The sequence below is a fragment of the Salvelinus alpinus genome, chromosome 12, assembly GCF_045679555.1.
Source record: "Salvelinus alpinus chromosome 12, SLU_Salpinus.1, whole genome shotgun sequence".
In the NCBI taxonomy this organism is placed as follows: domain Eukaryota; kingdom Metazoa; phylum Chordata; class Actinopteri; order Salmoniformes; family Salmonidae; genus Salvelinus; species Salvelinus alpinus.
The window spans coordinates 59,188,027-59,203,943 of NC_092097.1; the positions used below are offsets into that span (position 1 = coordinate 59,188,027).

General features: G+C 42.3%; 1 protein-coding gene across 1 annotated transcript; it reads right to left on the reverse strand.

Annotated features, from left to right (window-relative positions):
• Window positions 1-270: 270 nt before the first annotated feature.
• LOC139535321 (E3 ubiquitin-protein ligase TRIM63-like) lies at window positions 271-15,917 on the reverse strand. The gene is made up of 7 exons (XM_071334625.1): window positions 15,741-15,917; window positions 15,361-15,519; window positions 12,570-12,740; window positions 9,695-9,889; window positions 4,740-4,832; window positions 666-823; window positions 271-509 (listed from the first exon to the last, which is right to left on the reverse strand). Exons 1-7 carry the CDS (start codon window positions 15,915-15,917, stop codon window positions 320-322), a joined length of 1,143 nt encoding a protein of 380 aa, XP_071190726.1. The 3' UTR covers window positions 271-319.

The window sequence follows — 15,917 nt, forward strand, 5'->3', positions numbered from 1 at the left end:
CCGTTTGCTTGTTGTATAGCACTATTATTAGATATAAAGGCTCATACATGCTTACAACATGTTATGGAGCTTTACCCATTGTCACTGGTATGATGAATTGACAGTAATAACTAAACTGACACGTGAGGTTTACTATGTGGCCACCAGGGGGTGCTATGACACAAACAGATTTAATTAAAAAAGGTAATGAATTGCCATTTGATGATTTCCAGGAAGAAAAGGGACAGAGACTGTTTGACAAAATAGAGATAGTGTATTTAATCTTGTCTGACAACTGGACATAGTGGACATAGTGGCATATTTGGCGTATACTGTATTCTCAAGGTTTCTGTTTGGTGTCTCCGGTGGCCCCTTCCTCTTCAGAAGTGCTGTCTATCTCCCAGCTGAGGCAGGTGTCAGAGTCTGAGTCATCTGAGTCATCCTCGCCCTGCTCCACCAGGGAGGCTGTCTTGGACAGCATCACGTCCAAACTCCTGTAGGCCATCGGGTCAAAGCTGGTCCGCCCAGACCTGACAGAGAGAGAGAAAGAAATGTGTATTTAAAAGCTTTACAGAGTATCACTGCCAGGGAGGTGGAATTATTCGAAACAATTCACACATTTTAATATATGAATAAAACAAACGACAATTATAAATTCAAACACATATTTTCTTCTTATTCTGTACCTCCAGGCCTTGAGGTCCTGAGAGATGTTCTTGACCAGGCTCTTCCCTCTCACGGTGCCCATCCTGCGGATGTCAATGCCGGACATCAGGTCCTCTACGTACTGACCCAGGGAGATGGACTCTCTATACTTTGCTGACCAGTCCACTGGCTCCAGGACCTGCTCCAGGTACAAAAATACAAAAGACATTGTGGTCCTGTTCAGTGGGCGCTTGCAATGCCTGAGTTGCGAGTTCCAGGGCCCCCCATACGTAAAATGTATACACACATGACTGTAAATGCTTTGGATAGAAGTGTCAGCCAAAAGGCATATGGGCACTGGGCAAAAACTGGTTGAATCAACATTGTGTCCACGTCATTTCAAACCCAAAATTAAATTTGATGACTTTGAATCTATGTGGAAAACTGATTGGATTTGCAAAAAGTAATCAACATTAGGGTATTAGGGGAATGGCCCGTTCTACGGGCTCCTGACCAATAATGATCTATTTTGTGTATTTTGGGGCGTTTATCGTAACTTTTGTTTGTTTGTTGTAGATAATATTTCCGCCATAATTTCCTAGACTGAAAAGCGCTTCTTGATCACTAACCTGAATTTGGATGATGAGGACTTCTACTTCAATGAGGCAAAAGACATTGAATATTATATACACTCGGAGATGGCGCTATAGAGGCCGGTGTGTGGGATACCTGACTACATCGGAGAGTGGATAAACTGCCTCTACCCTCCGTTCTACTGGCGAACGTGCAATCACTGGAGAATAAACTAGATGAGCTCCGTTCGAGACTATCCCATCAACATGACCTGTAAGACCTGTAATATGTTTCTCCCAGTCGTGGCTGAACATAGCAAATATAAATCTAGTCGGTTTTTCTACATCGGCAGGACAGAACGGTGGTGTCGGGGAAGCTTGTGTGTGTCTCTTTGTTAACAACCGCTGGTGCGCTAATATTAAAGAAGTCTGGAGGTTCTGCTCACCCGAGATAGAATACCTCATGATAAGCTGTAAAGTTTATGTTTTTCGAAGCTGTCTATTTACCACCACAAACACTCAACAAGCTGTGTAAGTGCATCAACAATGTCGTCCCCACAGTTACCGTACGTACATATCCCAACCAGAAGACATGGATTACAGGCAACATCCACACTGAGCTAAAGGCTAGATCCGCCACTTTTAAGGAGCAGGACACTAATCCGAACACTTATAAGAAATTCCGCTATGCCCTCCGACGAACCATCAAACAGGCAAAGCGTCAATACAGGATCAAGATCAAATCCTACTACACCGGCTCTGATGCTCATCAAATGTGGCTTGCAAACTATCACGGATTACAAAGGGAAACCCAGCCACAAGCTGACCAGTGACGTGAGCCGACCAGACAAGCTAAATACCTTCTATGTTTGCTTCGAGGCTAGCAACACTGAACCGTGCATGAGAGCACCAGCTGTTCTGGACGACCGCTATCGCGCACTCAGTATCCGACTTGAGTAAGACCTTTAAACATGTTTAAACATTCACAAGGCCGCAGTACCAGACAGATTACCAGGACACATACACAGAGCATGCGCTGACCAACTGGCAAGTGTCTTCACTGACATTTCAAACCTCTCCCTGACCCAGTATGTATCTACATGTTTCAAGTAGACCACCATAGTCCCTGTGCCCAAGACCGCCAAGGTAACCTGTCTAAATGACTATTGTAGCGTTCACATCTGTAGCCATGAAAGGCATCATCCCAGACACCCTGGACCCAACAGATCATGCAACGTGAGAATGATGTTCATTGACTACAGCTCAGCGTTCAACACCATAGTGCCTTCCAAGCTCATCACTAAGCTATGGACCCAGGGATTAAACACCTCCCTCTGCAACTGTATCCTGGACTTCCTGATGGGCCGCCCCCGGGTGGTGAGGGTAGGCAACAACACATCCACCACACTCAACACGGGAGCCCCTCAGGGGTGTGTGCTCAGTCCCCTCCTGTACTCTCTGGTCACCCACGACTGCGTGGCCGTGCACGACTCCAACACCATCATTAAGTTTGCCAACAACACAATGGTGATAGGTCAGATTTTTTTATATATATATTTTTTAAGTCAACTTTATTTAACTAGGGAAGTCAGTTAAGAACAAATTCTTATTTTCAATGATGGCCTAGGAACAGGAACTTGTTCAGGGGCAGAAGGACATATTTTTACCTTGTCAGCTCGGGGATTCTAGCAACCTTTCAGTTACAAGTCCAACGCTCTAACCACTAGGCTACCTACCGCCCCTACACTCTAACCACTAGGCTACCTGCCGCCTCGATTACTGACGAAGATGAGAGAGGTCAGAGACCGGAAAGTGTGGTGCCAGTCTTTCCCTCAACGTCAGGAAACGGAGGGCTGAGCACGCCTCAGGAGGCTGAAAAGATTTGGCATCCTCAAAACGTTCTACAGCTGCACCATTGAGAGCATCTTGCCTGGCTGCATCACCACTTGGTATGGCAACTGCTTGACATCCGACCGCATGGCGCTACAGAAGGTAGTGCGTACAGCCCATTACATCACTAGGACCAAGCTCCCTGTCATCCAGAACCTCTATACCAGGTGGTGTCAAAGGAAAGCCCTAAAAATTGTCAAAGACTGTTCTCTATGCTACCGCAAGGCAAGCTGTACCGGTGGCCATTTGATTAATTGTTCATTAGTCTTATGGCTTGGGGGTAGAAGTTGTTAAGGAGCCTTTTGGTCCTAGACTTGGCACTCTGGTACATATACCACTGCCAAACATACCCTCGTAAACTGACTATCCGACTTCGGCGATGTCATTTACAAAATAGCCTCCAACACTCTACTCAGCAAACTGTATGCAGTCTATCACAGTGCCATTCGTTTTGTCACCAAATCCCCATATACCACCCACCACTGCGACCTGTATGCTCTCGTCGGCTGGCCCTCGCTACATATTCGTCGCCAGACCCACTGGCTCCTTATCTCAGCTCACTGGTCCCCATAACAACACCAACCCGTAGCACGCGCTCCAGCAGGTATATATCACTGGTCATCCCCAAAGCCAACACCTCCTTTGGCCGCCTGTCCTTCCAGTTCTCTGCTGTCAATGACTGGAACGAATTGCAAACATTGCTGAAGTTGGAGACTCATATCTCCCAAACTAACTTTAGGCATCCGCTATCTGAAGAGCTTACAAATTGCTGCAGTTGTACACAGCCCATCTGTAAATAGCCCATCCAACTACCTACCTCATCCCTATATTGTTTTTACTTACTTTTTTGCTCTTTTGCACACCAGTATTTCTACTTGCACGTCATCATCTGCACATCTATCACTCCAGTGTTAATTTGCTAAATTGTAATTACTTTGCCACTATGGCCTATTTATTGCCTTACCTCCTTACTCCAGTTGCACTCACTGTATATAGACTTTTCTATTGTGTTATTGACTGTACGTTTGTTTATTCCATGTGTAACTCTGTGTTGTTGTTTGTGTCGCACTGCTTTGCTTTATCTTGGCCAGGTCGCAGTTGTAAATGAGAACTTGTTCTCAACTAGCCTACCTGGTTAGATAAAGGTGAAATAAATAAATACAAAATAAATAAAAACGAAGCAATAAAACTGTCTTTCTTTAGACTAGTTGAGTATCTGGAGCAACAGCATTTGTGGATTCGATTACAGGCTCAAAATGGCCAGAAACAAATAACTTTCTTCTGTAACTCGTCAGTCTATTCTTGTTCTGAGAAATGAAGGCTATTCCATGCGTGAAATTACCAAGAAACTGAAGATCTCGAACAACACTGTGTACTACTCCCTTCACAGAACAGCGCAAACTGGCTCTAACCAGAATATAAAGAGGAGTGGGAAGCCCCGGTGCACAACTGAGCAAGAGGATAAGTACATTAGTGTCTAGTTTGAGAAACAGATGCCTCACAAGTCCTCAACTGGACGTTGAACTGACATCTGTGCCCAGTGGGTTATTTACAAAGAGGTCTTCTGGTCAAACAGAAAAACATCTATTGATTAAAGAACAACAGGTCGACTAAATGATGATGATGAAAATACCAGAACATGCCATTCATTACCTTCTCAGCCTCTCTGTGCAGACGCCTCTCCCCCTTCAGGAAGTCAACAGGGCTCTTACTGGCATCTACATGTTTCTTCATCTCAGTGTGGACCTTGAATGAATTAATGCATTTGATTAGATATTGTAACAGGATATATCTTTATACTTTAGCCAACATATTTGAGTGTTCTGTTGTTATGTGTCTTGTATGTAACAATTCATCAACACATATGAAGTGAATTGAATTTCCAAGAAAGGTAAGGTAACAGTGGATGCAATATATGTAATATTTATATTTTAATATATAATTTGATACAATACCAGCTGCAACAAGGGAATAACACACAGGGTAATTTCAGCAAAAGATTTGTTATAAGTAAGGTAGACCACAGCCAGTTTCCAATGAGAGCAAATTAATCATAGTGGACAGAACAAACAAGGAGGTGGGCAGAGCCAAGCACGAGCTAGCGAGATCGTATTGGTGCGTTCTATCATGTATTTGCATATTTCTGTTAGGGAACGCCTACTCTGTGAAATGCACGTGTGCAATAACTAAATTCACCATTGCACTCCTTCTAAACAACACCATTTTTAAAAAACTTCAGCAAAGAATAAAGTCTACAAAACGCAGTCCATTCAGTTTGCTACAGATTATGGAGATCAAATCTTCATTGATGAGAAAATTAGCAGTATGTCGGCCAAAAACCCATCTCGCTCCATCTTCTCCCACTGCCGGCCACTAGGCTTCCTTTCATCACCAAATTTGGTAGTGAGTGGAAATGCCAACAGGATGTTCACATTTCTACATCAGGTGAAATATCTGGGTCGTTGTTCTATCTATTTCTATAGCCTCCCTATCTGTGCTTCAGCTCCACTATAAGGGTCAGAGTAGTGCAGAAGATGTCGCATGCTGAGGCAGTGAAGAAAGTATGGCTGATAGATGGATCAAGGGTGAGGGATTCTGAGAGGATCCCTGTGAATAGTAGATCAGAGCAGAGGGATCGGCCAATGAGTGATATACAGTACCAGTCAAAAGTTTGGACACACCTACACATTTCAAGGTTGTTCTTTTGTTCTTCTTTATTTTATATTATTTTCTAAATTGTAGAATAATAGTGAATATATCAAAACTATGAAATAACACACATGGAATCATGTAGTAACCAAAAAAGTGTTAAACAAATTAAAATATGTTATATTTTAGATTCTTCAAAGTAGCCACCCTTTGCCTTGATGACAGCTTTGCACTCTCAACCAGCTTCATGAGGTAGTCACCTGGAATGCATTTCAATTAACAGGTGTGCTATGTTAAAAGTTAATTTGTGGAATTTCTTTCCTTCTTATTGCGTTTGAGCCAATCAGTTGTGTTGTGACAAGGTAGGGGTGATATACAGAAGATAGCCCTATTTGGTAAAAGACCAAGTCCATATCATGGTAAGAACAGCTCAAATAAACAAAGAGAAACGACAGTCCATCATTACTTTAAGACATGAACGTCAGTCAATCCGGAGAATTTCAAGAACTTTGAAAGTTTCTTCAAGTGCAGTCGCAAAAACCATCAAGCGCTATGATGAAACTGGCTCTCATGAGGACCGCCACAGGAAAGGAAGACCCAAAGTTACCTCTGCTGCAGAGGATACGTTCATTAGAGTTACCAGCCTCAGAAATTGCAGCCCAAATAAATGCTTCACAGAGGTAACTCTAACATAATTAGATGCCAACCGCCGTTAAACTCCACCGAAGAAGACTGTGTCAATGTGACTTCTACCTGCTACACAGAGCACGTTGTTGAGAGAGGAGCAGAGGGGGAGAGCATATTTACTCTATTGTCCTCTACTCAGAGGTATAAAGTACTAGGTATCTGTACTTTACTTCACTACATTCCTAAAGAAAATGATGTACTTTTTACTCCATACATTTCCCTGACACCTAAAAGTACTCATTACATTTTGAATGCTTAGCAGGACAGGAAAATGGTCCAATTCACACTTATCAAGAGGACATCCCTGGTCATCCCTACTGCCTCTGATCTGGCCACTAAACACACATGCTTCTTTGTAAATGATGTCTGAGTGTTGGAGTGTGCCCCTGGCTAACTGTAAATAAAAAAATAAAAATAAGGTTGGTCGATTTTCAACCAAGACCCTATTGAATACACAGTGGGATATGGATGAGTTTGCACTTCCTACGGCTTCCACTAGACGTCAACAGTCTGTAGAACCTTGTCTGATGCCTCTACTGTGAAGTGGGGCCAAGGAGACAGGAATTAGTCAGGTCTGCCATGAGGTGACCATGCGCGTTCACATGAGAGGGAGCTCTGTTCCATCGCACATCTGAAGTCAATGTAATTGACCGTTACTGAAGATTTATGTTGAAAACATTCTAAAGATTGATTCAATACATCGTTTGACATGTTTCTACGGACTGTTACGGAACTTTTTGACATTTCGTCAGGTTTTAGTGAACGCGCTTCCCTGACGTTGGATTTGTTTACCAAACACGCTAACAAAAATAGCTATTTGGACATAAATGATGGACATTACCGAACTAAAACAAACATTTCTTGTGGAAGTGGGAGTCCTGGGAGTGCATTCCGACGAAGATCAGCAAAGGTAAGTGAAGATTTATAATGCTTTTTATGAGTTTTGTTGACTGCACAATTTGGCGGGTAACTGTATGGCTTCCTTTTGTGGCTGAACGCTGTTTTCAGATTATTGAATATTGTGCTTTTGCCGTAAAGCTTTTGAAATCTGACACAGCGGTTGCATTAAGAACAAGTGTATCTTTAATTCTATGTAAAACATGTATCTTTCATCAAAGTTTAAGATGAGTATTTATGTTATTTGACGTGGCTCTCTGCAATTTCTCTGGATATATTGGAGGCATTTCTGAACATGGCGCCAATGTAAACTGAGGTTTTTGGATATAAATATTAACTTTATCGAACAAAACATATATGTATTGTGTAACATGAAGTCCTATGAGTGTCATCTGATGAAGATCATCAAAGGTTAGTGATTCATTTTATCTCTATTTCTGCTTTTTGTGACTCCTCTCTTTGGCTGGAAAAATGACTGTGTTTGTCTGTGATTTTGCGGTGACTTAACATAATCGTTTGTGGTGCTTTCGCTGTAAAGCCTATTTGAAATCGGACACTGTGGTGGGATTAACAACAAGATTACCTTTAAAATGGTACAAGATACTTGTATGTTTGAGGAATTTTAATTATGAGATTTCTGTTGTTTGAATTTGGCGCCCTGCACTTTCACTGGCTGTTGTCATATCATCCCGTTAACGGGATTGCAGCCATAAGAAGTTTAATGTATGACGATTGGGTACATTTTCCACCACTTCCCCTGCTGTACCATATTCATCCATTATGTACAGCTTTGTTCCAGTTTTTCCTAAGTGCTCTTAAATTATTGCTAGTGGTTGTACTACATAGTTGTCCTTTAATTACACATGTTGCTTTTGTTTACATTGTGAACATAGTCAATGTAGCTAGCTAGAGTTTTCTGCTAGATAGTAGCTTCTTGACTTCATAACTCTTAGTAAAATGACCAGCGGTGCCTATTGGAGGCCACAGCTAGTGGTGTCGAGGCCATATGGCAACCAAAATCAACTTTATTTATCATTATTTTAATTCCCAAGATAGAATGAACACGCATGTCAGCTGTCAAATTGAACTTTGGTGATTCTTGAGCTTGGGATGAATTGGAACGCCGACTACGAATCGGCCAACATCAGTGCCCAACCTCACTAATGTTCTTGTGGCTGAATGGAAGCAAGTCCCCTGCAGCAATGTTCCAACATCTAGTGGAAAGCCTTCCCAGAAGAGTGGAGGCTGTTATAGCAGCAATGGGGGGACCAACTCCATATTAATGACCATGACTTTGGAATGAGATATTCGATGAGCAGGTGTCCACATACTTTTTGTCATGTAGTGCAGATAGATAGATAGTATTAATGTGTAAACATTTCTAAAAACATAATTGCACATTATGAGGTATTGTGTATAGGCCAGTGACCAAAATGTTTAATTTAATACATTTTAAATTCAGGCAAACACAACAAAATGTGGAGAAAAAAGGGGTGTGAATACTAAAATGTATTACATTAAAAATGTTGTGTCACTGGCTTACACACAATACCCCCTAATGTCAACGTGGAATTACGTTTTCAGACATTTTTACAAATTAATTAAAAATGAAAAGGCAATAATTATTCAACCCCTTTGTTATGGCGATGCCTAAATAAGTTCAGGAGTAAAAATGTGCTTAACAAGTCACATAATAAGTTACATGGACTCTGTGTACAATAATAGTGTTTAACTTGATTTTTGAATGACTACCTGATCTATATACTCCACACATACAATTATCTGTAAGGTCCCTCAGTCGAGCAGTGAATTTCAAACATAGATTCAACCACAAAGACCAGGGAGGTTTTCCAATGCCTCACAAAGAAGGGCACCGATTGGTAGATGGGTTAAAATAAAAAGCAGACATTGAATATCCCTTTGAGCATGGTGAAGTTATTAAATACACTTTGGATGGTGTATCAATTCACCCAGTCACTACAAAGATACAGGCGTCCTTCCTAACTCAGTTGCCGGAGAGGAAGGAAACCGGTCAGGGATTTCACCATGACGCCAATGGTGACTTTAAAACAGCTACAGGGATTAATGGCTGTGATAGGAGAAAACTGAGGATGGATCAACAACATTGTAGTTACTCCACAATACTAAACCAATTACAGACTAAGCAAAAATATATATTGGTTACTACATGATTCCATATGTGTTATTTCATAGTTTTGATGTCTTCAATATTATTTTACAATGTAGACAATAGTAAAAATAAAGAAAAACCCTTGAATGAGTAGGTGTGTCCAAACTACTGGCTGGTACTGTACATCCTGTAGGATCCGAAAATAACTCAAATATCCTTGTTACGAATGTGTTATTATGTTCACCTTCTGGGGAGCGCTGAGCTCGTCCATGCCATCCTGGAGGCAACGGCACCTCATGGAGCACTCCGTGTGGACCTTCATGACCATGTGGCTCACCTTCATCTGGATCTCCCAGATCAGACTGTCCCCCAGCTTCTTCAGGAAAGCCTCAATGTCCTTAGAGGACGAGAGGAGGTCCTGCTTCTGGCCCAGCAGACCCTACAGAGTAACACAGAGAGGACTGTCAGCTAATCTCTGATTTACACTGGGTCGTATTCATTAGTGCACACCGTAGCAAAACGTTTTGGAACGGAAAATGTTTTGCAATGAAAATTAGTTTCTTATTGGATGAGTTAATTTTCTTCCAACTGGTTTCTAGTGAATACGACCCTGATACGATCCATTTCTGTTTGAAGTAATCTATTAAATCCAATCAAATTTGTCACATGCGTCAAATACAACAGGTGTAGACTTTACCAGTACTGAATCAATGTGCAGGGGTACCAGGTTGTAATGAGGCTATATACAAGGAGTACCAGATAGTAATGAGGCTATATACAAGGAGTACCAGGTAGTAATGAGGCTATATACAAGGAGTACCAGGTAGTAATGAGGCTATATACAAGGAGTACCAGGTAGTAATGAGGCTATATACAAGGAGTACCAGGTAGTAATGAGGCTATATACAAGGAGTACCAGGTAGTAATGAGGCTATATACAAGGAGTACCAGGTAGTAATGAGGCTATATACAAGGGTATCAGGTAGTAATGAGGCTATATACAAGGAGTACCATGTAGTAATGAGGCTATATACAGTTGAAGTCAGAAGTTTACATACACTTAGGTTGGAGTCATTAAAACTCATTTTTCAAACACTCCACAAATGTCTTGTTAACAAACTATAGTTTTGGCAAGTCGGTTAGGACATCTACTTTGTGCATGACACAAGTCATTTTTCCAACAATTGTTTACAGACAGATTATTTCACTTATAATTCACTGTATCACAATTCCAGTGGGTCAGAAGTTTACATACACTAAGTTGACTGTGCCTTTAAACAGCTTGGAAAATTCCCGAAAATGATGTCATGGCTTTAGAAGCTTCTGATAGGCTAATTGACATAATTTGAGTCAATTGGAGGTGTACCTGTGGATGTATTTCAAGGCCTACCTTCAAACGCAGTGCCTCTTTGCTTGACATCATGGGAAAATCAAAAGAAATCAGCTAAGACCTCAGAAAAAATATTGTAGACCTCCACAAGTCTGGTTCATCCTTGGGAGCATTTTCCAAACACCTGAAGGTACCACATTCATCTGTACAAACAATAGTATGCAAGTATAAACACCATGGGACCACGCAGCCGTCATACAGCTCAGGAAGGAGACGCGTTCTGTCTCCTAGAGATGAACGTACTTTGGTGCGTAAAGTGCAAATCAATCCCAGAACAACAGCAAAGGACCTTGTGAAGATGCTGGAGGAAACAGGTACAAAAGTATCTATATCCACAGTAAAACGAGTCCTATATTAACATAACCTGAAAGCCCGCTCAGCAAGGAAGAAGCCACCTCCAAAACCGCCATAAAAAAGCCAGACTACAGTTTGCAACTGCACATGGGGACAAATATTGTACTTTTTGGAGAAATGTCCTCTGGTCTGATGAAACAAAAATAGAACTGTTTGGCCATAATGACCATTGTTATGTTTGGAGGAAAAAGAGGGAGGCTTGCAAGCCGAAGAACACCATCCCAACCGTGAAGCACGGGGGTGGCAGCACCATGTTGCGGGGGTCACTGGGGCCAAGCTTCCTGCCATCCAGGACCTCAATACCAGGCGGTGTCAGAGGAAGGCCCTAAAAATTGTCAGACTCCAGCTACCCTAGTCATAGACTGTTCTCTCTGCTACCGCACGGTAATCAGTACCGGAGCACCAAGTCTAGGTCCAAGAGGCTTCTTAACAGCTTCTACCCCCAAGCTGTAAAACTCCTGAACAATTAATCAAATGGCTACCCAGATTATTTGCATTACTTATCTATTTTTTACTTACCAATAATTTTTTCTTAAAACTGCATTGTTGGTTAAGGGCCTGTAAGTAAGCATTTCACTGTCAGGTCTACAGATGTTGTATTCGGTGATGTGACAAATAACATTTGATTTGTACATTTGCAACCCCTGATTTTATTTTATTTTAAGTACTTTATCTTTTTCTAATTCCATTCATGTGTATTGTGTTTTTTTAAATTTTACTTCAATGTTATTTTATGTTTCTTCAGAGAAAATATGTGTATTGATGTCCTATGTTTTTGTTGTTGTTGTTGTAATTTGAAATGTAATAAAAAAAAATACATCTTATGAAATGGGAAGCAACTGAACGAAACGTAGCATAGTCTATATCCTAATATTTTCAGTAGCATATTATTTTGTCCAGTAGTATAGGATGTTTCTCTCGTTACTGCGTCCTCCTTAGCCACATTGAACAACATATTGCCACAGAGAATAACTGCAGTAGAGTTGCTGACGTTATGCAAATTGTTCGTAAAAGTGGAGGGAAAAACCCATCGGAATTGGTGTGAATGGTTTAGTTTGTCTAAATCGGAATCTGTATTACTTTTCAGAATTCCTCTCCAATCTGACATTCCTTCATTTGTATACTAGACTGATATTTAGAGGTAATAACGAATAGTAATGAAATGCTACTGATAATAACGAAGTATAATAGTGAAGTGGCAGGGAAAAGCCAAGTGTTTCTTTTGAGCCCCCCCAGTTAATTACCATAATCGCATATACCAAAATCGTCACAGGTAAAAGTGACAAGACAATCAGGATTCTCATATAAAAAAATCTATGTATATACGTTTCTCCCAACTACAGTCTTGTTATTTACCCCATCCAGGTAGACCTACCTCAATGCATTTTTTGTTTGCTTCATGTTTGTCCAGCAGACTCTTCATCTGTTTGGCGAAGCCCTCCTTTCTCTGCTCGTAAACGTCCAACAGCTTGGACACTGCATGGGTGCTGTGGTGACCAAACAGCTTACATCCGGCGCAGATCAACGTGTTATCCTGCAGACACACCTGGAAACAACCAGACAACAAAAGTTTACACTTACATTTGAGTCATTTATCAGCGGCTCTCATCAGGAGTGACTTACAGTCAGTAGTGTTTTATATATAAATAGGTAGTGTTTTATATATAGGTATTGTTATATAGAGGTAGTGTTATATACAGTATATATATAGAGGTAGTGTTATATACTGCTCAAAAAAATAAAGGGAACACTTAAACAACACAATGTAACTCCAAGTCAATCGCACTTCTGTGAAATCAAACTGTCCACTTAGGAAGCAACACTGATTGACAATAAATTTCACATGCTGTTTCACATGCTGTGGAATAGACAACAGGTGGAAATTATAGGCAATTAGCAAGACACCCCCAATAAAGGACTGGTTCTGCAGGTGGTGACCACAGACCACTTCTCAGTTCCTATGCTTCCTGGCTGATGTTTTGGTCACTTTTGAATGCTGGCGGTGCTTTCACTCTAGTGGTAGCATGAGACGGAGTCTACAACCCACACAAGTGGCTCAGGTAGTGCAGCTCATCCAGGATGGCACATCAATGCGAGCTGTGGCAAGAAGGTTTGCTGTGTCTGTCAGCGTAGTGTCCAGAGCATGGAGGCGCTACCAGGAGACAGGCCAGTACATCAGGAGACGTGGAGGAGGCCGTAGGAGGGCAACAACCCAGCAGCAGGACCGCTACCTCCACCTTTGTGCAAGGAGGAGCAGGAGGAGCACTGCCAGAGCCCTGCAAAATGACCTCCAGCAGGCCACAAATGTGCATGTGTCTGCTCAAACGGTCAGAAACAGACTCCATGAGGGTGGTATGAGGGCCCGACGTCCACAGGTGGGGGTTGTGCTTACAGCCCAACACCGTGCAGGACGTTTGGCATTTGCCAGAGAACACCAAGATTGGCAAATTCGCCACTGGCGCCCTGTGCTCTTCACAGATGAAAGCAGGTTCACACTGAGCACGTGACAGACGTGACAGTCTGGAGACGCCGTGGAGAACGTTCTGCTGCCTGCAACATCCTCCAGCATGACCGGTTTGGCGGTGGGTCAGTCATGGTGTGGGGTGGCATTTCTTTGGGGGGCCGCACAGCCCTTCATGTGCTCGCCAGAGGTAGCCTGACTGCCATTAGGTACCGAGATGAGATCCTCAGACCCCTTGTGAGACCATATGCTGGTGCGGTTGGCCCTGGGTTCCTCCTAATGCAAGACAATGCTAGACCTCATGTGGCTGGAGTGTGTCAGCAGTTCCTGCAAGAGGAAGGCATTGATGCTATGGACTGGCCCGCCCGTTCCCCAGACCTGAATCCAATTAAGCACATCTAGGACATCATGTCTCGCTCCATCCACCAACGCCACGTTGCACCACAGACTGTCCAGGAGTTGGCGGATGCTTTAGTCCAGGTCTGGGAGGAGATCCCTCAGGAGACCCTCCGCCACCTCATCAGGAGCATGCCCAGGCGTTGTAGGGAGGTCATACAGGCACGTGGAGGCCACACACACTACTGAGCCTCATTTTGACTTGTTTTAAGGACATTACATCAAAGTTGGATCAGCCTGTAGTGTGGTCTTCCACTTTAATTTTGAGTGTGACTCCAAAACCAGACCTCCATGGGTTGATAAATTTGATTTCCATTGATAATTTTTGTGTGATTTTGTTGTCAGCACATTGAACTATGTAAAGAAAAAAGTATTTAATAAGAATGTTTCATTTATTCAGATCTAGGATGTGTTATTTTAGTGTTCCCTTAATTTTTTTGAGCAGTGTATATTACACTACCTCTATCACTACCTCTCTAGGAAAAAGGGGGAGGCTTGCCGAAGAACATCATCCCAACCGTGAAGCACGAGGGTGGCAGCATCATGTTGTGGGGGTGCTTTGCTGTTGGCCATAGTGGAGTTTGGAGTGTGACTGTTTGACGTTGTGGACAGGTGTCTTTTATACTGATAACAAGTTCAAACAGGTGCCATTAATACAGGTAACGAGTGGAGGACAGAGGAGCCTCTTAAAGAAGGTCTGTGAGAAGTCTGTGAGAGCCAGAAATCTTGCTTGTTTGTAGGTGACCAAATACTTATTTTCCACCATAATTTACAAATAAATTCCTTAAAAATCCTACAATGTGATTTTCTGGATTTCTTTTTCTCATTTTGTCAGTCATATTTGAAGTGTACCTATGATGAAAATTACAGGCCTCTCTCATCTTTGTAAGTGGGAGAACTTGCACAATTGGTGGCTGACTAAATACTTTTTTGCCCCACTGTATATAGAGGCAAGCCTATATGGTCTTGATCAGAGCATTGTGTTCTCATACAATAGAAAATAAGGAATAGTCCCAAATTACACTATTCCCTATACGGATCCCTATGAGCCCTAGTCACATGTAGTGCACTATATAGGGAATTAGTGTTGACTGAGAACACATTCTCATTTACAGCAACGACCTGGGGAATAGTTACAGGGGAGAGGAGGGGGGGATGAATGAGCCAATTGTAAGCTGGGGATGATTAGGTAGCCATGATGGTATGAGGGCCAGATTGAGAATTTAGCCAGGACACCGGGGTTAACACCCGTACTCTTACGATAAGTGCCATGAAAGACATTTTGGATGAATGTGAACACTCAACATACCAGATTCATGATTTCATTATGATCAGGGCACATGAATTCCTTCAGAGCTTGCTGCTGAGCCTCGTTACTCTCTGTCCTTTCTTTCAGTATCGCCACGACGTTCTCAACAGACATGTTCCTCTTCAACCCGTTGAGTCCCTTGTCCGGTAAGATGTTCACCTACAATAGACAGATTGTGTGGTTAGAAGTGCATGTTGTTGAATCATATTTTACAACACAGTGATTTGATTTGGCCGAATAGGTTGTCAGACCAAGGAAAGGGGGTGTGTTTACAGAGGACACTGGAGTAGGCAATAACAGGCATTATGGCATCACTTTTTGACCAATATTAGTGGAACTATGGGACCATTTGGAAGAATAGACAGAGCAGCTTCTCGTACCTTTCTACACATGGGGCAGATGAACTTGTCCTGGGGCTTGTTGCAGTTCTGGGCGATGAGGGTCTGGTGAATACACTTCTTGCAGTAGTTATGACTACAACACAACTCTATAACAGGTGGACTGAAGACGTCTAAACACACAGGACAGCTCAGCTCTTTACCTAGTTGGACTTCCAT

Bases quoted from the DNA above. Each gene is read 5' to 3' on its own strand.
- LOC139535321 (XM_071334625.1), bottom strand. From the start codon at position 15,917: ATGGAAGTCCAACTAGGTAAAGAGCTGAGCTGTCCTGTGTGTTTAGAC. The intron at 15,520-15,740 runs GTACGAGAAGCT...TGTCTATTGTAG, and splicing joins TCTGCCCCATGTGTAGAAAG to GTGAACATCTTACCGGACAA. The intron at 12,741-15,360 runs GTATGTTGAGTG...GGTTGTTTCCAG, and splicing joins ATAATGAAATCATGAATCTG to GTGTGTCTGCAGGATAACAC.